Source organism: Cherax quadricarinatus, chromosome 44 (assembly GCF_038502225.1).
Source record: "Cherax quadricarinatus isolate ZL_2023a chromosome 44, ASM3850222v1, whole genome shotgun sequence".
NCBI classification, from domain to species: Eukaryota; Metazoa; Arthropoda; class Malacostraca; order Decapoda; family Parastacidae; genus Cherax; species Cherax quadricarinatus.
This window is the reverse complement of record NC_091335.1, coordinates 4,894,986-4,921,449: the sequence shown is the minus strand read 5'-3', so window position 1 is coordinate 4,921,449 and position 26,464 is coordinate 4,894,986. Positions and strand designations below refer to the sequence as shown.

General features: G+C 39.4%; 1 protein-coding gene across 1 annotated transcript; it reads left to right on the top strand.

Moving 5' to 3' along the window:
• Positions 1-3,268: 3,268 nt before the first annotated feature.
• Positions 3,269-23,460, top strand: LOC138853957 (uncharacterized). Its single transcript, XM_070094006.1, has 4 exons — positions 3,269-3,358; positions 15,175-15,349; positions 18,870-18,957; positions 21,645-23,460. The coding sequence occupies exons 2-4, from the start codon at positions 15,183-15,185 to the stop codon at positions 22,848-22,850; spliced, it is 1,461 nt and encodes a 486-aa protein (XP_069950107.1). The 5' UTR covers positions 3,269-3,358; positions 15,175-15,182; the 3' UTR covers positions 22,851-23,460.
• Positions 23,461-26,464: the final 3,004 nt, after the last annotated feature.

Here is a 26,464-nt window from a genome sequence, read left to right as displayed (position 1 = left end):
ATATAGTGATACTAAATTATTTCAATGTGTAATACTCCTCGCACCATGGAAATAAGTCTCACTGACTGACTATATTCTGTCATCATAATTATTTGTTACATATTTAGGCTTGAGGAAATATCCTGGGTTATATAAACAATGTAATTTCTGTGTCCATAACACCTGTGTGCCTTCCAGACCTCTATAAAGCATATATTTACAAGTAAACCTTGTATAACAATTGTTTTAAGGTGTAATATTTTAAGGGGTAGTTCTATTGTGTCGGTGACGGCGATTAGTGAGGCTTCTAGGCACCGTCGGCGTCTGAGGTCTGGTTCGGTGAGAACGAGTTGTGCCTCGTTCCAGTTCATCAAATGCCCCGTGGAATCTCTATGGATGACACAGGCACTTCGATGCTCGTTCAGGCGGACCGCAAGATCTTTGCCTGTCTCACCTACATATTTCTTGGGACAGAATCCACAGGCAATGGTGCAGACGCCTGCTGTGGAAGTTAGAGGTGTGGGGCTGCATTTCGTAGTGAGAGGTCTTTGATAGATGATGTGTTTATGGTGGAAGCGTTGATGTTACTCTTAGCAAGTGCCCGGCGAATATTCGTGCTGCCATGTGGTAATGTTGCCACGAATACTCGCCGTGCACTTGCTAAGAGTAACATCAACGTTTCCACCATAAACACATCATCTATCAAAGACCTCACTACGAAAGATTCAATTATGTTTCTTTCCATGACAGAACTGTTTGGTACTATAATCTGGGCAGCATCCCACCCCGGTGGATGATTACATGCACTAACGTGGTTAAAGATAGCGTTCGACTCCTGCCCTGTCCTGAGTATTTATGCTGGGCAATTCTGGTTTCCAGAAACCCTCCTACCCCATATGGGTAGTGGGGGGATGATGGTAGGGTGGGGTTGGCACAGACCACTAACCCAGTCTAAGGGTAACCGTGGCCAGTGACACACGGTACTCTGAGACCTCTCCCCCTGCTTTGGTTGTTCCCTTGTAACATTGCACAGCTCCTGATGACGCACTGAGAAGTTATTATTGTTCCTTGATAATGTGAGTAGTCACGAAAGCGGTTGGAATTTCTCTATTCTTTCAAAGTGGTTGTTTTGCATATTCTGAAATCACCTGTTTACTGTGATCTTATTATATATATATACATACATATATATATATATATATATATATATATATATATATATATATATATATATATATATTTACATATATATATATATATATATATATATATATATATATATATACCTGGAGTTTACCTGGAGAGAGTTCCGGGGGTCAACGCCCCCGCGGCCCGGTCTGAGACCAGGCCTCCTGGTGGATCAGAGCCTGATCAACCAGGCTGTTGCTGCTGGCTGCACGCAAACCAACATACGAGCCACAGCCCGGCTGATCCGGAACTGACTTTAGGTGCTTGTCCAGTGCCAGCTTGAAGACTGCCAGGGGTCTGTTGGTAATCCCCCTTATGTGTGCTGGGAGGCAGTTGAACAGTCTCGGGCCCCTGACACTTATTGTATGGTCTCTTAACGTGCTAGTGACACCCCTGCTTTTCATTGGGGGGATGGTGCATCGTCTGCCAAGTCTTTTGCTTTCGTAGTGGGTGATTTTCGTGTGCAAGTTCGGTACTAGTCCCTCTAGGATTTTCCAGGTGTATATAATCATGTATCTCTCCCTCCTGCGTTCCAGGGAATACAGGTTTAGGAACCTCAAGCGCTCCCAATAATTGAGGTGTTTTATCTCCGTTATGCGCGCCGTGAAAGTTCTCTGTACATTTTCTAGGTCGGCAATTTCACCTGCCTTGAAAGGTGCTGTTAGTGTGCAGCAATATTCCAGCCTAGATAAAACAAGTGACCTGAAGAGTGTCATCATGGGCTTGGCCTCCCTAGTTTTGAAGGTTCTCATTATCCATCCTGTCATTTTTCTAGCAGATGCGATTGATACAATGTTATGGTCCTTGAAGGTGAGATCCTCCGACATGATCACTCCCAGGTCTTTGACGTTGGTGTTTCGCTCTATTTTGTGGCCAGAATTTGTTTTGTACTCTGATGAAGATTTAATTTCCTCATGTTTACCATATCTGAGTAATTGAAATTTCTCATCGTTGAACTTCATATTGTTTTCTGCAGCCCACTGAAAGATTTGGTTGATGTCTGCCTGGAGCTTTGCAGTGTCTGCAATGGAAGACACTGTCATGCAGATTCGGGTGTCATCTGCAAAGGAAGACACGGTGCTGTGGCTGACATCCTTGTCTATGTCGGATATGAGGATGAGGAACAAGATGGGAGCTAGTACTGTGCCTTGTGGAACAGAGCTTTTCACCGTAGCTGCCTCGGACTTTACTCTGTTGACGACTACTCTCTGTGTTCTGTTAGTGAGGAAATTATAGATCCATCGACCGACTTTTCCTGTTATTCCTTTAGCACGCATTTTGTGCGCTATTACGCCATGGTCACACTTGTCGAAGGCTTTTGCAAAGTCTGTATATATTACATCTGCATTCTTTTTGTCTTCTAGTGCATTTAGGACCTTGTCGTAGTGGTCCAATAGTTGAGACATATATATATATAATATATATATATATATATATATATATATATATATATATATATATATATATATATATATATATATATATATATATATATATATATATAGAAGTTTGGAATAAGTAAGTAAGTTTATTCAGGTATACACAAATATAGTTACATAGAATTATCATACATAGCAGCATATGTGTAGAGAACCTAGGATAACCCAAAAAAGTCAGACTGAGTGACTTATTTCCACTGGGGTCCTTTAAAACATCTCTCGCCCAACGTGGAGCCCTTCACAAAAACATCCTGTCTTGTTGTTTACGTTATATATCACAGTCATATGGGATAAAGGTCAGGAAGTAGTGTCTACCTAACTAGTGACTGACACGTGAAGAAGTTAAAGGTCACTTTGTGAGTGGAATGATGCCAGATCATCACAAGTATCTCTTCTGTCATTTAGAAACCTGAGGTTTGTCTTTAAAACTCATTTAACAGCAGACCAAGTGGGTTATCCTGGGTAATTTACACATATGTTATTAAGTATGATAATTTGTGTAACTGTACCTAAATAAGCTTAATTACTTTAGTGTTGCGTATTTAAGTCAGTAGATTGAGCAAACATCCAGGTATATGTCGTGGAATACATTTATTTAGCCTTGCGAGATCTGTACACTGAAAATTAGATGTGTCACCATTATTGTGCAGTGTATTTTAAGGTATAGATAACAACTGTAGCCTTCATGTCGTCAGTGTGAGCAGCAGTCTTTGACAGCACAGCAGTCTACACAGCAAGCAAGCAAGAGATAAGTAAGTGGGTGAGTGGGAAAGTGGGCATAGGGGAAGAGTAGGTTGGGTAGAGGGTAAGAGTGTATCTTGTAGACAAATGTCTACACAATGTTGGGTAAGAGAGCCTCTTGTAGACAAATAACGGCTACATCGTCCAGCTCGACTCCTGAAGAGGCACTTGCTTCTTTCCAAGACCTTGGTCAATACACTGAAGAATGGGGAACACACACATAATTGTTTTAGTATTGAGATCAATTATTATCACGTGTTTTTTCTTGCTTGTGTAGAGCGAGTTACTGGAGAATCTTTCTCAGTCCTGGCTAGTGGCTTATAATGTATTATTATAACAAAAAAGAAGCGCTAAACCTACAAGGGTCATACAGCGCAGCAGGGCAGGGAAGGGTGCAAAGGTACTGGGAAGCAACAGGGAGAGGGATTATTGTTATAAGATCATGCAGTGCAGCAGGTCAGGGGATAGTGCAGGGGCAGAGGGTAGCAAGATTGAGGAAGAAAGAACTGTGAGGGGTGCTAGAGGAATCATCATCAGAGTTTGTGCAGTAAATCAGTTGCTGTCAAAAAGTCAATGAGAGTGTGGAAAATACTGTATATATTTTCCAGAAATACAGTAGTTATATGTAAATAGATGGCCATACTGTATTTAATAAAAATTGTTATAAAAAATGGGAAGCCTGCGCAGATGAGACTCGCCATTGTGTTTTGAAGGAGCCAAGAAAACGTTAGTGAAAATAAGAATTTTCGTGTTCTAGAGGTTAAAATTGGGCTGACACCTCTCAAATAGGAGCCGAAATTGTTGGATATGCATTCCTGCATAAATTGAGATATCAGACGACTGGACAAGACAGCTCCAGGAACCTCAGATAAGCTATCTAGATTTGTGTTATAATTCTGGCCAGTATTTTCATAAATTTAGACAGTGAGGTTTTCTGAGTATAATACACCTTGATCTCCAGTCAAATTGGTGAGTGATTTTAAGATATTCTCCTTCTGTTATGTAAATGTGTATATATATAATCCTTTATTAATTTAATATACAGTCCACAAATTTATATATTTACCAGAATTCCTGGTGATGTATATTTCATTTGTAATTAATAGGTCTAGAGCAACTTGTGGATATGACAGTTGTAGGTATCAAAGGGGGACATTTTTTGCGACCTAGGTGTCCCAAATTCCTGTTTGTCTATGTAACTGATAAATAATAATTATCTTTGTTATCATTTACTGTTATGTACATAATGAGTTACATTCAGATAAATGCAATTTTCCACATTTAATTTGCGCGTTGGTACTTCTTGAACCGGAAGTAATTAGTGAAGTCATTAATTAGTTAATTACTTAATAATTATATGTAAAATGACAGGAGGTGGAGGTTAAGTTTACAAATTTACTTAATGTGTAGTGGATTATAATTATTACAATATTAATTTGGATAAGCCAAGTCAAGTATGACTAAAGATTATATTAATATGTATAATATTAATTTTGCTATGCCAAATTCTGGCAAGGATTTATATTAATTTGTATAATATTAATTTGATAAGACAATTCTGGCCAAGATTTATATTAATGTATGTGTAATTGATAAGCCAAGTGTAGCTAATTATATTAATGTGTATAATATTAATTTTGCTATGCCAAATTCTGGCAAGGATTTATATTAATTTGTATAATATTAATTTTGATGAGCCAAGTCTGGCTAAAGGTTTGTATTAATGTGCATTTAAAATTTATATTATAATTTTCTTACAGGTGTAATTACTAAGCGCAAGTGTAGCTAACATTATTAATGTGTATTTAAAATTTATATTATAACTTTCTTACATGTGTAATTACTAAGCGCAAGTGTAGCTAACATTATTAATGTGTGTTTAAAATTTATATTATAATTTTCTTACATGTAATTGCAAAGCTCAAGTGTAGCTAAGATTTATTCAAAGGTAAGTTGTACTATTTACATTTATAAAGTGCATAATTTAGTACATAATCAGTGTTATTAATTAAGTTGAATTTAATACATTGCATCATGGCTGAAAATAAGCAAATTAATATAGAAGACAAACATGGAATATAGAGCAAAAAAATCATCACTGCAAGCTAGAAAAGGTCATGTAACCAAGGCATATAATAAATGTTTGGAATTAATGAATCAAGAAACTGTGAATACTGATGATTTAAAATTGTATTTAGATGCTTTAGGGAATAGATATGATTCATGCAAATTATATTACAACAAATATGAAGGAGATTTGCTAGTAAACTGTGTAGATGAGACTGAAGTAGATCTTATGATTAATCCGTATTATAAATTAGAAGAAAAGATTCTTTCTTGTAAAAGTCAGGCTTTGAATAAAAATGTGTAAACCAGGCAGTTAATCAGTCTGCTCCAACAAGTAATATGTCTTTGCCAAAACTCCCAGAACTATGTTTACCTGTGTTTAATCCTGGAGAAAACTGGGAGGAATTTTGGTCAATTTTTAAAGCAGTTGTGCATGACAGGAGTGACCTAGCCTGTGTAACTAAATTATTTTACCTCAAAGGACAGGTAAGAGGAGATGCTCACATACTCATACAAGCCTTTCCCAATGTAGATGACTCTTACAAGGAAGCAGTTGACTTGTTGAAGGTCACTTATGGTAATATAGAACAAAGTAGGTTGGATCTAGTGAATATCATTGTTAATTTAAAATCTCCAGATCACACTTACAAAGGTTTACAGCAGTTTAGAGTTAAACTGGAGAGCACTCTCAAAACTTTAAGCAATAAATATAATCTGAAGGAATCAGACTGGTTATTGGGTGCCATAGTACAGAATAAATTAAACTATAAAACACTTGAATGGATCTCAAACAAATATCACAAAGGTTATTTTGGACTGGAGGAAATAAGACTAGGTCTACAAGAATTAATTGTGCGGTTGCAGACCAGCCAACTAACTCATTTTAAAGATGCAACTCATAATAACTCTGAGGTATCTGTCAAGTTTCACAAAGGGAAAAATTATCCCAATGTTAATAATCAAAATTCATTTCCTAAAAAGAGTTGCACAGGTGCATATCAAGTAGCAGGAATCAGAAATAATGATTCTCCACAAGGTAAGAAGAATAAGTACCCTCCTAAGAGTAGCACAGTTAATAAGAAACCAGTCAAAGAAAAAAGAGATTGTCTCTTCTGCAAGGGTACTCATTTTTCTAAGAATTGCAATGCATACAATTCATGGAATGATAAAGTTGAAAGATTGGAGGAACTTGACAGATGTATCAGGTGTTTAGGTAATCACAATGTAAAGGATTGTCATGCCAAATTAAACAACTGTTATCAATGTCACAAAGGAAGACACCATATAGTCATGTGTAAGGGTCTATATGACAATGTTGATAATAATGATAATGTTGACAATCCTGACACAACAGTGGCTAATGTAAAAATTGCTGCTAATGTTAATAATGATGGCTTTGCTGAAGTAGCCTTACCTGTGTTACAGATAAAACTTGATGATAAAAGGCATAAATAAAAAATGTAAATGCATTATTGGACCAGGGATCCCAACGTACTTTCATAAAACGTTAATGTCTTGATGGTATGAAAGTACAGATGGGAGATCCCACAACTTTAAAATTATCTGGTTTTCTCTCGGATAAAAGGGCTCAATTGTATGACACTGTTTATGTAACTGTCAGGTTGGGCAATGAGAAAAAACGTGTTAATGCAGTAATTGTAGATAGACTTCCAGAGAAAATAACTACAGTAGGGCTTAGTAAAGCTACAGAAAGACTTTCACATAATGTAAATTTAGCACCTTCTGGTGTAAGGGATGATTCTGTAGGCCCAATAAATATTTTGATAGGTAGTGACTATTATGCCTCCTTTGTAAAGAGTATGGTAAAGAAATGTGGTGTCACCCTTTTGAAGACTGCAGGAGGCCATGTAATGTATGGTAGGATTCCTCGTAATAATAATTCATGACTAGAGGAAACTACAAATACCATAACTGTGTGTCTTACTCATGAAATCGTACCCCAGTATAATTCTTCCATAGAGGATGGTGTTGAACCAGTGCAAAAATTGTGAGAATTAGACAGCATTGGAATAAATGTAAATGAAGAAAGTCCAGACGATTCTTTTACTCAGGATCAATACCTGAGAGATGTAAAATTTGAATCTGGACAATACTTGGTACAACTTCCGTGGAGACTGAACCATCCAGAATTGCCCACTAATTACAGAATGGCATGTGGACAATTAAAGGCTCAGCTCTGTGAACTGAGTAAGACACCAGAATTGTTAACTGTCTATAATGATATAATTGCTGAGCAGTTAATTAATAAATTTATAGAAGAGGTACCTCCTGAGCAAGCCAAAATTTATGGTCACTATTTGCCACATCACGGAGTGAAGAAGGATTCTAAGACCACTCCTTTGAGGATTGTGTTTAATTGTAGTGCCAGGAGTAACAAAAATGTACCTAGTTTAAATGACTGACGACAGGTCTGTCGTTGACGGAAAAATTAGGATATCTTATTAAATTTCAGTGTGAAGAATTATGCCTTTACGGCTGACATAAGTAAAGCTTTCCTGAGAGTGGGTTTACAAGAGGCTGACCGGGATTGTACCCGCTTCTTATGGCCAGAGAATCCTAGTGACCCACTTAGCCCTCTGAAAACCTTTCGCTTTAAGAGCGTATTATTTGGTGCTACATCCAGTCCATTCCTACTTCAAGCGATGATAAATGCACACCTTAAACGTATGGAAAGTCCATTGAGTAAAGTAATGAGCAAACAATTTTATGTGGACAATTTCCTGGGTGTGACATCAACTGAAGAGGAACTGTTAATGACTTATGGAGAGGCTAATAAAATAATGCAAAGTGCAAATATGCCTCTGAGGGAATGGAATAGTAATTCATCCAAATTAAAGGACAAAATAAGTAAAGATTACCCTGGAGATGAAGTGCCAAAATGTATTAATGTATTGGGTTTAACTTAGGATACTGAGAGAGATTTGTTAATGTTAAAACCTAATAATTACAGTATGCCCAATAACTTAAATGTGCTTGGGATGAAATTCTACCTGAGGAATTCATTAACAGGTGGGATGAATTAATTGGTGATTATGAGAAAATTCCAATGTTGGAGTTCCCACGCCAGGTGGCCAATCCAAATAGGAAAAATGTACTCCACATTTTTTGTGATGCTTCAAAATTGGCATATGGAGCAGTTGCTTACCTTCAATGTAATAGTGTTATTTCTCTTGTTATGTCTAAGGCTAAAGTGTCTCCAATTATATCACATACCTTACCTCAGTTGGAATTAACAGCCATTTATGTAGGTGTCAAATTAGCTAATTATATAAGAAATAAGTTGCAGGAGATAAATATTAGCGACACTGTAATTTGGTCTGATAATGAGGTATCCTTACAATGGATTCGTAATGGAAACAGTAAAATTGTGTATGTACAAAACAGAGTCACTGAAATTAATAAGATGCAAGAGAAGTATAATAGTTTGGGTCAGCATATGTTAACATTTAATCATATACCTGGTGAGGAGAATCCAGCTGATTTCTTGTCTCGAGGTTTACCTTATGCTAAGTTTGTAAATGCTGTATCATGGTTTAAAGGACTGAGCTGGTTGGTAAATAAAGCTAATTGGCCTGTACAAAAGGCATATATTGCTCCTGTTGAAATTACTGTGACCACTGCTCCAATAGTTTGTCCTTCCCTAGCCATTGATATAAATAGGTATTCTTCTTTACCCAAACTAATCAATGTAACTGAGTTGGTGTTTAAATTTTTAAACAAGATGAATATCTCATATAAGTTTTCACATCCTCTTTAGTATTGGATAAAAAGGGTACAAGAAGAAATCTGTGGAAATGAGATTAAATTGATGATGGAAAGAAATACTGTGAAAGGTTCCATAAGAGAGAAATTGGGGCTGTATTTAGAGAACAATGTAACTGGGTGCAGAGGTAGGTTACAAAATGCTGAATTGGGTGATTATGCTAAACACCCTATCTTACTGCACAAAACTCATCATCTAACAAATTTAATTGTTTTAAATGCCCATAAGAATGTAATGCATGGTGGGGTACAAGATACCTTAAATTGTATTAGAGAAACTTTCTGTATTCCACAAGGACGGCAAAGTGTAAAAAGGGTGATTAAATCTTGTGCAATATGTCGCCGTGTGGATGCCAGATCCTATATGTATCCAGGTCCTCCACAATTGCCAAATGAGCAATTTGAGTCGTTTAGCAACGAACTCCGCCCGGCTGAAGTGTGGAAAATACTGTATATATTTTCCAGAAATACAGTAGTTATATATAAATAGATGGCCATACTGTATTTAATAAAAATTGTTATAAAAAATGGGAAGCCTGTGCCTGCGCAGATGAGACTCGCCATTGTGTTTTAAAGGAGCCAAGAAAACGTTAGTGAAAATAAGAAGAATTTTCGTGTTCTAGAGGTTAAAATTGGGCTGACACCTCTCAAATAGGAGCCAAAATTGTTGGATGTGTATTCCTGCATAAATTGAGATATCAGACGACTGGACAAGACAGCTCCAGGAACCTCAGATAAGCTATCTAGATTTGTGTTATAATTCTGGCCATTATTTTCATAAATTTAGACAGTGAGGTTTTCTGAGTATGATACACCTTGATCTCCAGTCAAATGGTGAGTAATTTTAAGATATTCTCCTTCTGTTATGTAAATGTGTGTATATACATAATCACTTATTAATTTTAATATACAGTCCACAAATTTATATATTTACCAGAATTCCTGGTGATGTATATTTCATTTGTAATTAATAGGTCTAGAGCAACTTGTGGATATGACAATGGTAGGTATCCAAGGGGGACATTTTTGCGACCTAGGTGTCCCAAATTCCTACTTGTCTATGTAACTGATAAATAATAATCTTTGTTATCATTTACTGTTATGTACATAATGAGTTACATTCAGATAAATGCAATTTTCCACAGAGAGAGTCTGGATTAAAGGAGGATCCATCAGCAAGAAGGGAAGGTAAAGTAAGGGTATTAGAACGGTGACGACATCGGAGGTAAATTCTGCATGCTCGTTGATAGTGGGCAGTCCAACAGAATATGGCTAACAGAAACTGGAACCTAACAATTCTCATACAGTGGAACAGGGCTCCTCGTTAGTGCACTCAGCTCGCACACAGGTCCTGAGTTCGAATCCTCGGTACGCCTGGAAAACGTTAGGACGTGTTTCCTTAAGACACCTGTTGTCCATGTTCACCCATCAATAATAATATAATCATGGGGGAGCGCTAAACCTGTAGGATTATACAGCAAATGTGGGGGGATGGAAGGTATTCAGACTCCATTCAGGGAATCGGAGCACAGATCCAATTCCCTAGATCAAGAGCCCCTCACCAGCATCAAGGAACCTCCCTTGAGGGGATGTTCAACCATCAGTATAAAATGGGTACCTGGGTGTTAGTTGACTGGTGTGGGTCGCGTCCTGAGACAAAACTGACCTAACTTGCCTGAAATGCTCTGCATAACAAGCAGCTTTCTATACAGTGGTATGTCATTGATGTCAGCTAGGCCTGTATATCTTGCACATGTACTTGTATAAATAAAAATATATTATTATGGTTATACCCGTGAATAAGACGAGTGTGTCCGATGCAAAGACGGGAAAGTGTAGTCTCCCAACCTCGACACTGATGACAAGAGGACCGCCAGAAACCTATACTTGGTTTAATAGAATGCAACATGTTATGTAGCAGATCAAACCAATGTTGTTGCCAACGGTTGCGAAGGTGGGTAGAAATCACAGCAAAAAGTCTGTGAATGGAATACTTCTATATGAAACTGGGAGGTCATGTACTGCTGACTGCGCAGCAGTGTCTGCCTGTTCATTGCCTTGTATGTCAACATGACCGGGGACCCAGCAAAAAACACTATCTTTGTGCTTGCTAGACATATGGCGTAACCAAAACTGGATACGAAGAACCAGGGAATGAAGTAAATCACATTTTTGTATGGCCTGCAAATCACTAAGGGAGTCTGAAACTACCACATATGGTGACACAGGCATTTTTACAGCTGAATTGCACACAATTCAGCTGTAATAATGCTAGCCGAGGCTAATAAAGGCCCTCGTACGACGTTGTTTGGAAACACTGCTGCAAGTTCGACACCATCAGAGGACTTGGAACCATTGATGCACACTGCGATGGCATGAGAATGAGTCTGGAAGTGAGAGCGAGAAGCAACCGTAGGTATTTAGGCTTCCGCGCATGGCAGTGGGGAAGAACAGATATGAACCGTCGGAACTTCCCAAGGGGAAAGGGAAAAGTTAGATGCTGCAAGAACATAGAAAAGTGGCAATTGAAGAGAAGACAAGAACGAATGTAGACGAAGAGAAAAGGGAAGGAGTACACAGGGGCACCAGACAAATAAGGAACTTCCAATATCCATAACCATCCTATTTCTGGAGAGTTCCGGGGGCCCCCACCCCCGCGGCCCGGTCCGTGACCAGGCCTCATGGTGGATCAGGGCTTGATCAACCAGACTGTTACTGCTGGCTGAATGCAATCCAACATATGAACCACAGCCCAGCTGGTCAGGTACTGACTTTAGGTGCCTGTCTAGTGCCTACTTGAAGACACCCAGGGGTCTATTGGTAATCCCCCTTATGCATACTGGGAGGCAGTTGCATAGTCTTGGGCCCCCTGACACTTATTGTGTTGTCTCTTATCGTGCTAGTAGCACCCCTACTTTTCATTGGGAGAATGTTGCATCGTCTGCCAAGTCATTTGCTTTCATAGGGAGTGATTTTCCTGTGCAAGTTTGGTACTAATCCCTCTAGGATTCCCCAAGTGTACATAATCACGTATCGCTCCCGCAGCGGGAGTCCCGCCTGCGTTCTAGGGAGTACAGGTTGAGGAACTTCAAGCTTTCCCGGTAATTCAGGTGTTTAATCGTACTTATGCACGCCGTGAAGGTTCTCTGTACATTTTCTAGTTCAGCAATTTCACCTGCCTTGAAAGGTGCTTTTAATGTGCAGCAATATTTCAGCCTAGATAGAACAAACAACCTGAAAAGTGTCATCATAGGCTTGGCATCCCTAATTTTAAAGGTTCTCATTATCCATCCTGTCATTTTTCTAGCAGACGCGATTGATACAATGTTATGGTCTTTGAAAGTGAGATCCTCTGACATGATCACTCCCAGGTCTTTGACGTTAGTTTTTCGCTCTATTGTGTGGTTGGAATTTGTTTTATACTCCGATGAAATTTTAATTTTCTCACGTTTTCCATATCGGAATAATTGAAATTTCTCATCAATGAACCTCATAATGTTTTCTGCGGCCCACTTATAGATTTGGTTGATGTCCGCCTGGAGTCTTGCAGTGTCTTCATTGGAGGATGCTGTCATGCTAATTTGGGTTTCATCTGCAAAGGAAGACACGGCTAGTGGTTTATACTGTGGTGGGTTCTCCTGGCTAGTGGTTCATAATGTGGTAGTTTTTGCCTTGCTAGTGGTTTATATGGTGGTTTCTCCTTGCTAGTGGTTTATAATGTGGTGGTTTTGACTGGCTAGTGATTTATGTGGTAGTTTCACCTTGCTAGTGGTTTATGTGGTGGTTTCTCCTGGCTAGTGGTTTATAATGTGGTGGTTTCTCCTTGCTGGTGGTTTCTCCTGGCTAGTGGTTTATAATGTGGCGGTTTCTCCTGGTTAGTGGTTTATAATGTGGTGGTTTCTCCTGGCTAGTGGTTTATAATGTAGTTTCTCTTGGCTAGTGGTTTCTCCTGCTAGTAGTTTATAATGTAGTAGTTTTTCCTGGCTAGTGGTTTATAATGTGGTTTCTCTTGGCTATGGTTTATAATACAGTAGTTTCTCTTGGCTAGTGGTTTATAATGTAGTTCTCTGCTTGAACCAAGTCATAGTGTGGTTTCTCCTGGCTAGTGGTTTATAATGTTTCTCATGGCTAGTGGTTTATAATGTAGTAGTTTCTCCTGGCTAGTGGTTTATAATGTAGTAGTTTCTCCTGGCTAGTGGTTTATAATGTGGTTTCTCTTGACTATGGTTTATAATGTAGTAGTTTCTCTTGGCTAGTGGTTTATAATGTGGTTTCTCTTGGCTATGGTTTATAATGTAGTAGTTTCTCCTGGCTAGTGGTTTATAATGTTTCTCCTGGCTAGTGGTTTATGTTTCTCATGGCTAGTGATTTATAATGTGGTTTCTCCTGGCTAGTGGTTTATAATGTGGTTTCTCCTGGCTAGTGATTTATAATGTTTCTCATGGCTAGTGATTTATAATGTAGTTTCTCCTGGCTAGTGGTTTATAACGTGGTGGTTTCTCCTAGCTAGTGGTTTATAATGTAGTTTCTCCTGGCTAGTGGTTTATAATGCAGTAGTTTCTCTTAGCTAGTAGTTTATAATGTAGTAGTTTCTCCTAGCTAGTGGTTTATAATGCAGTAGTTTATCTTAGCTAGTAGTTTATAATGCAGTAGTTTCTCCTGGCTAGTGGTTTATAATGCAGTAGTTTCTCTTAGCTAGTAGTTTATAATGTAGTAGTTTCTCCTAGCTAGTGGTTTATAATGCAGTAGTTTCTCTTAGCTAGTAGTTTATAATGCAGTAGTTTCTCCTGGCTAGTGGTTTATAATGCAGTAGTTTCTCTTAGCTAGTAGTTTATAATGCAGTAGTTTCTCCTGGCTAGTGGTTTATAATGCAGTAGTTTCTCTTAGCTAGTAGTTTATAATGCAGTAGTTTCTCTTGGCTAGTGGTTTATAATGCAGTAGTTTCTCTTGGCTAGTGGTTTATAATGCAGTAGTTTCTCTTAGCTAGTAGTTTATAATGCAGTAGTTTCTCTTGGCTAGTGGTTTATAATGCAGTAGTTTCTCTTGGCTAGTGGTTTATAAAGCAGTAGTTTCTCTTAGCTAGTAGTTTATAATGCAGTAGTTTCTCTTGGCTAGTGGTTTATAATGCAGTAGTTTCTCTTAGCTAGTAGTTTATAATGCAGTAGTTTCTCTTGGCTAGTGGTTTATAATGCAGTAGTTTCTCTTGGCTAGTGGTTTATAATGCAGTAGTTTCTCTTGGCTAGTAGTTTATAATGTAGTTCTCTGCTTGAACCGACAGTCATCAAAGACAGCATGTACAGTGACCGCCCATAACATGAGTATGGGGTGCATAATGAAGATGTTAAACTATGTAGTGTCTGACAGCTCCTTCTTGTGTCATCGTTCAGTTGCACATTGTCTGATTAATTATGTGTTATCAAATAAAGCGCTAAACCCTAAAGGCAAGCAGCGCTTTCTTCATGCATTGATAATCCTTATTCTCTTTATTTCCTCCCTGCCTGTATATTATTATAATCAAAACTAAGCACTAAACCCACAAGGCGGCCCTTAATTTCATAATTTAAATACAGTGAGTACAGACATGCGCATCCACGGCCAAGAAAAATATATTTGATCACATAACCTGTTAAATGCCAACCTAATTTAGGTTTGGTAAGGTTTGTCAGAAAACAGGAAAAGTGTCTTGACAAGCACCTAAAGTCAGTTCCGGATCAGCCGGGCTGTGGCTCGTATGTTGGTTTGCGTGCAGCCAGCAGCAACAGCCTGGTTGATCAGGCTCTGATCCACCAGGAGGCCTGGTCTCAGACCGGGCCGCGGGGGCGTTGACCCCCGGAACTCTCTCCAGGTAAACTCCAGGTAATATGATGACCCTCCGCTGGAGCTTTGTTCAATCTGACTGAGGCCTTTCACTGGCTCATCGGTCCGCCCCTTTAAAAATTAGGATTATATTCCAACCTAATTTCCTGTACGTTGGTAGGTCAGAAGATGTCAGACTTTGATGGTAAATGGCTGAGGGAGGCGTCGAAGGTGGAGAAGATATTCGAGGAATGTCATAAGAGAGGGATCTTATTAATCGCTTACCACGTCAGCCTCAGTACAAGAGTACCTCTCCAGGAGGACCAGGTTAGACTGGCTCTTAAACACCTCTACCGGTAAGTTTAATCGATAATTTGCATTGAAATAAGTCACTTTGTCTGACCTTTTTTGGGTTATCTTGGGTAATCTATACATATGCTGTTGTATGATAATTTATGTAACTGTATTTGTGTGTACCTGAATAAAAGCTTACTTAACAAAGTACTTGCTATGTGGGGTCAAAATTGTGTAACAAATATTAAAAAAAAAAAAAATCTGAGTTAGTGAGATATTATCTGACCAATGTGTGTTATTGTTCAAAATACATCGAGTGTTTACCACTTTAGAGACTAAATACTGATCATGTTATTGTTATGTCCAGTGAGAATAGCATCACATAACTCTGTTACTTATTTCGTTAAACACATCAGATATGTGTACAATAATAACGGTATCTACATATATTACTCAACAGTCTATTGATTACCTCAGGGTCAAGTATGCAAGCTGCTGCACTCCACTAGGCGACTATATTTTACATATATTACTCAACAATCTATTGATTACCTCAGGGTCAAGTATGCAAGCTGCTGCACTCCACTAAGCGACCATATTTGACTCTCTAATATAAGGATTTAAGTAAACTTTTAGCGTATTTACTGGGAGATATATTCTAGGTGTGTACCCATGACCCAGGATAACATTGTAACCTTGATACAAGGATTTTATTATTATTATTATTGTAACGAAGGTGGGATTTTTTAAAAACCAATTAGTGAGGAAGATACTGTGGTGTGGAGATTAGATGATAACGTGTGTTATCAGAGTCATAATTCAGAAGGCTAAGGGGAGGGTTATTGAGGTAATTTAAGTATTTATAGATGATGGAACAGAACTGGGGATGACTAAGAGGGTATTTAAAACTGGGGTGCAAGGAAAGAGAAGTAGGTACTAATTATATATATATAATTATATTACTTTTCAAGAGGTGGACCGGTAAGCCAGCGGAAGGCCTCGGTCAGATGACCAAAGCTCCAAAGGCGGGTCATCACCTGACTAAGACCCGCGTCAGGAAACACTTGTCCTGTTTCCTGACGAACCTTACCTAACCTAACCTAAAGAGACGTAGGGGTGTTCCCAGTAAAGTTTGGAGGGAGGAGGAGGGAGCATCCAGAAGGCTTGTGTGATTATGTGAGTGAAGTATTTTTCATGGACTGACTTGCTCTTAGTGTGGGCAAGGTAACACTTATAAAGGAATTCAAGGAAAACCAATTGGCCAGACCCGAGTCCTGGCACTCTGAAAGGAGGGGTGAAGATGCTGCAGTCAGAAGAGTCACCTGAATTGTGATGTCAACACTTGTGGTAAAACAGCGACTAAATGAATCATGGTTATTGAGTTTACTTCTTTTTGGGGTCACCGCCACCACACGTTCATCACTAAACAATGTTTATGATCACAGTTATTACACAATGTTCACAGTCCCAGTTATTACACAAAGTCCATGCACTCTGCCCCAGGTCCAGACTCGTGGAACTCTGTGTTCATCAAGAAATGCAAGAATCCCCTGTCACGTGCCTTTAGCATTCTATGAAGAGGGGAGTATGGACACAGTGGTCATCCCACATCAACTTAAAACAACAGACATAGCCCCACTCCACAAACGTGGCAGTAAAGCAATAGCAAACAATTACAGACCAAGAGCGCTAACGTTCCATATAAATATCTCTGACAGGCTTCTAAGAAGCAAGATCGCCACCCATCTAGATACCAATCAGTTACACAACCCAGAGCAACACGGGTTTAGAGCAGGTCGCTCCTGCCTGTCCCAACTACTGGATCATCATGAGGTCTTGGATGTTTTAGAGGACAAACAAAATGCAGATGTAGTATACAGAGACTTTGTGAAAGCCTTTAACAAGCGTGACCATGATGTAATAGAGCATAAAATGCATGAAAGAGGAATAACGGAGAAAGTTGGTAGATGGAGCTATAACTTCCTAACAAACAGAACACAAAGAGTAATAGTAAACAGAGTAAAGTCTGAGGCAGCCACAATGAAAAGCTGTTCCACAAGGCCCCACCCTGTTCCTTCCTCCCATCCTCTTCCTCATCCTCATATCTGACAAAGTGTAAGCCACAGCACCATGTCTTCCTTTTGCGGATGACACCCGAATTTGCATTACAATGTCATCCATCGAAGACACTGCAAATCTCCAGGCGGACATCAACCAAATCTTTAAATGGGCCACAGAAAACATTTAATTCAATGAAGAGAAATTTCAATTACTCTGATATGGAAAATTTGAGGAAATTAAAACTTTATTGGAGTCTAAAACAAATTCCAACCACACAATAGAGCAAAAATCTAATGTGAAGGACCTGGGAGTGATAATGTCAAAGGATGTCGCTTTCAAAGACCACAATAATGTATCTATTACATCTGCTAGAAATGTTATAGGATAGATAATGAGAACCTTCACAACCAGGGATGCCAAGCCCATGATGATTCTTTTCAAATCGCTTATTTTGTTTAGGCTGGAATATTGCTGTACACTAACAACACTTTTCAAGGCAGGTGAAACTGCTACCTGGAGAATACAATAATAATATAATATCTGTATTTACTACAAGTACATGTATATGGTATACAGGCCTAGCTGACATCAGTGACATACAATACAGAAAGCCACTTGTTATGCTGAGCATTTCGAGTAAATTAGGTCAGTTTCCCAGGATACAACCCACACCAGTCGACTAACACCCAGGTGCCCATTTTACTGATGAACATAGACAAAAGGCATAAAGAAACACCCCCAATGCTTCTACCCTGGCTGGGAATCAAAGTCAGACCCTCGCAGTGTGAAGCAAGAGCTTTAGCCACCAGGCCACCAGAGAACCTTCATGGCATACAGAAATACGATAAAACACCCAAATTACTGGGAAAGGTTAAAATTCCTTGACTTGTACTCTCTGGAACACAGGTGAGATATATGATAATATACACCTTGAAATCCTAGAGGGATTAGTACAAAATTTGCACATGAAAATCACCCCCTATGAAAGCAAAAGACTTGGCAGGTGCTGCAACAATGAAAAGAAGGGGTGCCACGAGTACGCTAAGAGACAACACAATAAGTATCATCGGCCCTAGACTGTACAACTGCCTCCCAACATACATAGGGGGGATTACCAATAGACTCCTGGCTATCTTCAAGAAGGCACTGAACAGGCATCTAAAGTTGACCAGCCGGACTGTGGTTCGTATGTCAGTTTACGTGCTGCCAGCAGTAACAGCCTGGTTGATCAGGCCCTAATCCACTGTGAGGCCTGGTCTCAAACTGGGTCACGGGGGTGCTGTCCCCTGAAATTCTCTACAGGTATATTCCCGGTATTCCCCCAGGCACCATGACCCCTACACCTTTAACACTTCTAAATCTGTATAGCAATCAAGAATTTATTTTATATCTATGGTAGCATGTATTGACATGACTATGTAACACTATATCTATGGTAGCATGTATTGACATGACTATGTAACACTGTATTGTAAAGAATGTATTATTGATTCAGTATTACAATATTACATATTGTTACAGGAAGGTTCCATGCCTGCGTGTGTGTTTTGGCGAGCGTGAAGGAACTTTGTGGTTCCGTGAAGCAACCAATAATAATGTTGACTTTAAGGTAAGTGTGAAGGAGCACTGTGGTTCCTTGAAACAACCAATAAAACTTAAGAGGTAACAGGAACATAACCCTATTTTTCCCTGTGCTCTTCAATTCATAAAACTGTTGTTTGTAAGATAAGATTTTCTTCGGATTTTTAACCCCGGAGGGTTAGCTACCCAGGATAACCCAAGAAAGTCAGTGAGTCATCGAGGACTGTCTAACTTATTTCCATTGTGCGCCTCAATCTTGTCCCCCAGGATGTGACCCACACCAGTCCACTAACACCCAGGTACCTATTTGCTGCTAGATGAACATGACAACAGGTGTAAGGAAACATGTCGACATATTACCACCCAGCCGGGAATCGAACCCGGGCCCTCCGTTTGTGAAGTGAGAGCTTTAGCCATCAGGCCACCTGGGCACGGGGGCACCAGTTTTCAAGAACTAGCATGTGTCATTATGAGTCTACTTTCTATATCGTATATAACATTTAGAGTATTTTGCGGCTTATTAGACACATGTTTTTTTCCATAAAATGTCTCCAAAAACCACCCTGTGTCCCATAAACTGAAGGTCAGTGAAGGGAGCTATAAGTTTGGGGTGTGGGGTGGACTGTAGCTCTCCCAGTTACGTCCGATGCCAAACAACTGAAACTAGAACAAGTCTTATAAGCCGCGAAATACTGTATATTCATGGGGAAATGTTGGGGAAGCCCTAAATACGTATGAGTTTTAACAGTGTCTGAAGAATGGGAGGTTATTGGGATTCATCAAAGAGGTAAGTACATTAAGTCTTTGCTTAATGTCATTGATAGGTTCTTGGAAATGTGACTGTAAAGTGAAACGACGTATAACGGAACCAAGAGCTCTTCCAATATCCACACCTCATTGCCCATCCTCAAACCTCTTCAGAACTTTTAGTTTTGTGTCTAATTTCACACTTTTTCAGTTTCTGTTTGTGACCACAAACATCAGGGTGCAGCTTTTTCAGTTTCTGTTTGTGACCACAGACATCAGGGTGCAGCTTTTTCAATTTCTGTTTGTGACCACAAACATCAGGGGTACAGATTGCACCTTTAGCACTCATTTCAACAGGGTAAAATCAGTGAATAAATGTTTGCAAAGTGAAAATTGTAAGGAGCACCTCCTACCACCACGCAGTTCAAAATTATATGGGGGAGCGCTAAACCCACTGGGATTATACAACACTTGTGGGGAAGGAATGGAAGACATTCAGGCTCATTTCAGGGAACTGGAGCACAGATCCAATTTCATAGATCAAGAGCCCCTCACCTGCATCAGTGAACCTCCCTAGAGGTGTCCCGTAGCTTGATGCTAGCACACTCAGCTCATACACTGAGGTCCTAGGGTTGGTTCCCAGTACAGGTGGAAACATTAGAATGCGTTTCCATAAGGCACCTGCTGTTCCTGTTCATCTGTCTGTAAAATAGGTACCTGTGGCTTAGTTGACTGGCGTGGGTTGCATCTGGAGGACAAAACTGACCTTATTTGCCCAAAATGCTCTGCATAACAAGGGCTTTCTATATACAGGTCCATATCCCTTAATCCGAAATTCTGAAATTCGAAAAGTTCCGAAAACCGAAGTTTTTCATGGAGGTGTATAAATGGAAAATGGGAATTTATAAAGAAAGGAGGAACACTGCAGCAGGCCTGTTGGCCCATACTAGGCAGGTCCTTCACAATCCATCCCACTAACAGAATATTTGCCCAACCCAATTTTCAATGCTGCCCAAGCATTAAGCTTTTCCGACCAGGAACTGAGTTTGTCTAAATCCTCCTGAAGTTCCGTGACATCTACGTTTGAATCATTTATCCTGCCTGTGGTTGGTAGGTATACAATACTGACAGTTTGGTAGGTAAGACACATAGGCAGCAGTTATCCAACATTATTCCGAAACGTTTCGCCTACACAGTAGGCAAAACGTTTCGGAATAAAGTTGCCTAACTGTTGCCTATGTGTCTTACCTATCAAAATGACGGTATTGTATACCATTTTGATATTTACTCTGTCAGACACTGCAACACAATGGCATCTTGGTACAGAAAACAGCTTGGACAACTGTTTCCAGTGAGAAATGTTGGATCTGAGAAGGACGTGACCTCTCAGTGACTTTTTTTTGTCCCACCTAATGTGAGTATTCATACATTTTTTGCTGCAGTGTTAATGTTTGATAATGGGGTGCTGCCCTAAACCCCACCTTCATTCAGAAATTCGAAAAATTCTGAAATTCGAAACACTGCTGCCCCCAAGGGTTTTGGATGAAGGGATGGGGACCTGTAGTAGTATGTCATTATTGGCAGCTACATCTGTATACCTTGTACATGTACTTGTACTTGTAGAAATAAAGATTATTATAAAATCAATAACAAATAGGGCAGGCTCACTGAGCGCTTTCATACCGCATCGTTTATTGTAATACATTTATGTGATTATCATATACGTTACGAATTTATATATTACAATAAGTTGTATCTATTGTATTCATTCGATTTTTTTCTCATCAGCGTTATGACAAGATGACATTATTCAAGGACCTGCTGTAGTACCAGTTCCTGTGAACCAAAGAAATTACTCAATCTGATAAACCTTTTAAGTGCTGACCTGCCTGCACTGTTTTTTTTAATTTATTTAGCATACATAGGACACAAATTAAATGTTATAATCTTAATTTATATTTCTCACAGGTGCTTCCCGAGACAGAGGTGAATGAAGTAATGGCCTGTCTTAAATCATATCAATACAATTCAGATACTGGTCCTCTGTGGTGTGCCAGGCTGGTGGCTGATACAAGCAGCGGTCAGTGTGAGCAGACCACTTCAATGGTGGATAATATAAGCACTGGTCATTCAGGCCAGGCCTCCCCACACATTCCTGATGACAACTTGGTATCCTTCCCACATTCCTATCATCTGTTCCTGGGGTTTCATCATAGTATTGTTGATGGTTTTTCAGCCATGAAGATCTGTGGCTTTACTGCCACACTGCTGAATGATGTTATTACTGGAAAGCCCATTAATGATGATCAGCTTGGGGAGTTTGTATCACGTGAGGAAACCATGGAGCTGGTGCTGGCCAAAAAAGCTCTTATTGAAGCTGACCCATTATTAATGAAGAAATTGACTGATGAAGCTAACTTAAGGAAAGACAAGGAATTATTCTTTAGCAGAATATATCAAATACCAGAAGGAATAGAGGTGAAATCTCTCACCTTAGAGCGACAATTAGATACAACCACTACCAGGAAATTTTTAAATAAATGTCGTGCTGAGAAAGTTACAATTCATTCTGCGTTCACTGCTCTTGCTGATGCAGCTCTAGTTGAACTCTTGGCTGAGAAAGGTGTTGTCCAGGACACTTACAACATTTTTAATTGTCATTCCATCAATCTGCGACGCTACTGGAAGGGTGATGTTTCCAAGTCTCTTGGATGTCATGTATCAGTTATATTTATGAACACACACACTCCTAGAAATATAAATGAAATATTTTGGGATTTTGCTCGCTCAGTTCACCAGGAGCTTCAGAGCAAGTTAAAATCTGGCTCTGCACTGGAAGAGGAAGCATTTGATTTGTTAAAGTCAGACTCAATGGATACTTTCGAAGCTATTGCAGATTCCCCTTCAGGACTTGTTCTACCTGATTACAATACTACCAACATGGGTGATGTGACCGCCCTCGTCACTGAAGGAGGAGACCACATTAGGGTGACCCGTGTTATGAGATCCATATCAAACACTGTGCTTGCCTGCACTCACGTTCTTCACACCTTCAGAGGCCGCTTCTTATATCTTCTGGATTACAGCACCAGACATCTTAGTACAGAAACAGCAGAAAGTTTCTGCAATAAAATTTTTGATAATTTGTTGAACGTTATTCAGGATTGTATTTGAATGATACCTTGAGTATGGGGGGATACAAATTATGTGCTAGGGAAACGTTGGGGGGATTACTCAACTCCTGGGAAATGGGAGGTAATTCGATTTTATCTCACAAAGGAGAGAGTTGCTCTGATTCCTGGAATTGAAAGTCCATCATTGCCATGAAAGTAAATATTATGTTGAAAATGGTATAAAATGCTGACAAGGTGATGATTAAGACACATGTACAACAGTTGGGTATCTTTATTTTTGAAACCTTTCACCTAGACAGTAGGCTTCTTTAGTCAAATACAGAGGCACTGTTACATGTGTATTAATCATCAAGGTAAACCTTCCATTGATGTAGAATTATAAAACTTTATAACAATATATTTTTAAATTGTAAATGCTAAGGATGGCTATGTTATTATAGATTTTTGCAACAGTATTGCAGGTTGGAAATAACACTGTTTAACAAAAACTTTATATATTTTAAATACATTGTACATTGGGTAGTTTTATGATTTAAACAAAAAGATCATGATGCACTGCTTGGTTAGAATAAAAAGATAATTTTTTTGAGTATATAATCTATTAAAAATTAATAAGAGTGTAAGCAAAAAATAAAGTTTATTATCAAAAAGTTCTGTTATATACATGTTAGAATATATTATTGTACCCATGAAACGAGTGATATTGATCAATAACAGCAGTGCACTAGCCAAGGAGTCAAACCCATGCTGCTTTGACCCGCCTCACGGTGAGTGAAAACGCATGATGCCTTAGACCACTAAACCACACAATCCTTAACAATGGCGCATCCAGTGAAGCTAGATGTTGTACCTGCCATCGAAGGACATACAGTGGACCCTCGGCTAATGCCTTTAATACATTCCAGAGAGCTAGCCTTTAGCCGATTTAGCCTTTAGCCGAATTAATTTTCCTCATAAGAAATAATGGAAATCCAATTAATCCGTTCCAGAAACCCAAAAGTATTAAACAAAATATTTTTTTTTACATGAAATAAACATTTCCCTACACAGAAAAAATGATACATGCACAATCAACAATACTGAAATGGCACTTACCTTTATTGTGGACTTGTTGATGAGTGATGAGACGGGAGGAGGGAATTTGATTGAGGTGTACTAGTGTTTGGAAAGAGAATCCCCTTCCATAAATACTTCAGGTACCAAGTCCTTTTCTAGGGTTACCTCCCTTCTTTGTTTTTTAATGCCACTATGACAAGCTTGAGAGTCACTGGACCACCCTCTACCCCATCACATCCACCACCACCCTCTACCACTCACAACCACTACCACCCTCTACCACCACCACATCCACTACCACCCTCTACCACCATCACATCCACTACCGCCCTCTTCCACCATCACTACCACCCTCTACCACCATTGCATCCACTACCACCATCACTACCACCCTCCCATCACTACCACCCCCCACCACCACTACTTTTGTATTTTTCTACAAACTTTTTCTTGAATTCTATCGTGTTTCTCACATCCTTTACCAAAGGGCTGGCACTAAAAGTTTTCTTGGGGCCCATGTTGGCTTATTTAGCAGTTATGAGCACTAAAACAATGGAATAATACAAAATATATTGCATGTACGCGTGGAATCGACTGCAATGGCTTGTAAACAATGGCACACTGGCCATACATGGAGTCTTGGAGTGGCAGGGCCCGCTCAGGCTGCGTGGACATGTTCAGGACGAAAGCCCTTAGCCGAGTTTTTTGGCATTGGCCGAGCCAATATTTTTGATGCCAAAGAGAGCCGTTAGCTGATTTTGACATTAGCCGATGCAGCCTTTAGTTGAGGGTCCACTACTCCCTGTTTGTGTACTAGCTCAACAAGCAGTATATTATATTATTGTACCCATGAAATGAGGATTGTGTGTCCTTCGATGGTGGGTACAACATCTAGCTTGGCTGGAAGTGCAATTGTTAAGGATTGTGTGGTCTAGTGGTTTAAGGTGTCATGCATTTTTGCTCACCATGAGGCAGGCCAAAGCAGCATATGTTCGACTCCTTGGCTATTGCAATGTTAATGTTAGAATATACGAAGAACTAAAGGTTCGAACTTGACATAGTGGCAAACAACACTAATACTCAATAGAAGATCCTTCAAATGGATCATAAAACCCAGAAGTTTCCTGAAAATGAATCAGATACATGTAAAGATAACAACACTTTCCTGCTCCATGGAAAATTACCTCATTTGAAACAACCATCCTTTAATTTTTTTACTCGAAAACTCAAGTTAAACTACGAAGCTTCATCTTGAAGCCAAGCAGGCCAGGATGCCTTAAACTGTACAGATGCCTCTGTTCACTGTAGAAAAATGGGCACAGCGTTACTTTCAGAGAAAACAGAAAAGACTAATACACCACAAGAGACTATTATAAATATAATACATGTATATACTGCCTCTCCTCACTTAGCAACAGAGTTCCCTACCTAAGACCACATAGGTAAGTAATTTTAACTGTGAAAAGTAGTTACAATAAAAGGAGATATACTAGGGATAAAGTAAATTCAGTTATGTACATTAATATTGAAGACAGGATCAGTTTACAGTACAAATATGTTCGATAAACAAGAAATCACTTTTGTCTTTCTGTAGCTACATTCATTAGGTACCTCTTGGTACCTAATGCTATGATAGGCTATGACAGGCTGTGACATATGCAGGTAGTCTGCTCCACTCCTTTACTGCTGTACAATAAAATGTGTTTGAAGCCTGATCACTGACTGTAGGTACTACAAAGTTGTTCTCCTTTCCCCTGGTACCTAGTTCCAATAGACCCCTAGCTGTCTTCAAGAAGGTGCTGAGCAGCCACATAAAGTCAGTGCCTGACCAGCCGAGCTGTGGTTTGTATGTCAGTTTGCATACGGCCAGCAGTAACAGCCTGGTTGATTAGGATAGCTCAAAGAAGTCAGTGCGTCATCGAGGACTATGTTTTATTTTCATTGGAGTCCTTTAATCTTGTCCCCCAGGATGCGACCCACACCAGTCAACTAACACCCAGTTACCTACTTACTGCTAGGTGTACAGGGGCAGCAGACATCGGTTTAAAATTTACAAATTATTATAATCAAGGGGAAGCGCTAAACCCGTAGGATTATACAGCACCTGTGGGGGGGAGGGATGTGGAAGGCATTCAGGCTTAATTCAGAGAACTGAAGCACAGATCCAATTCCCTTGATCAAGAGCCCCTCACCAGCATCAAGGAACCTCCCTTGGGGGTAAAATTTACAATAACAATACTTTCTTTTACTCTTGGTTATCGTGGTCAGACATTGTACTGCTGACGCCTCTCATACACTTAACTACAATTGTTTTTACATTTTTAACAGTGACAAGGAAGGATTTCATCCTACCTTACATTTCCTGTTGCTCATGCTTCTAGAGGTACGTAATGGGTCCAGGGACTGGGCCCCCAAAGTTCTGATAGCTGAACTAGGTACAAAGGTAATGAGCTCACAAGTTACAAAGGTAATGAATTCTGTAGAATGGTTACTTACGTTTATACATGGCTGCAATCATGAACAAATTATAGAGTAATGGACAATTCACACTTCCACACCCGGTCACAACTGTAATGAGTTATTGGTGCAAATATTGAT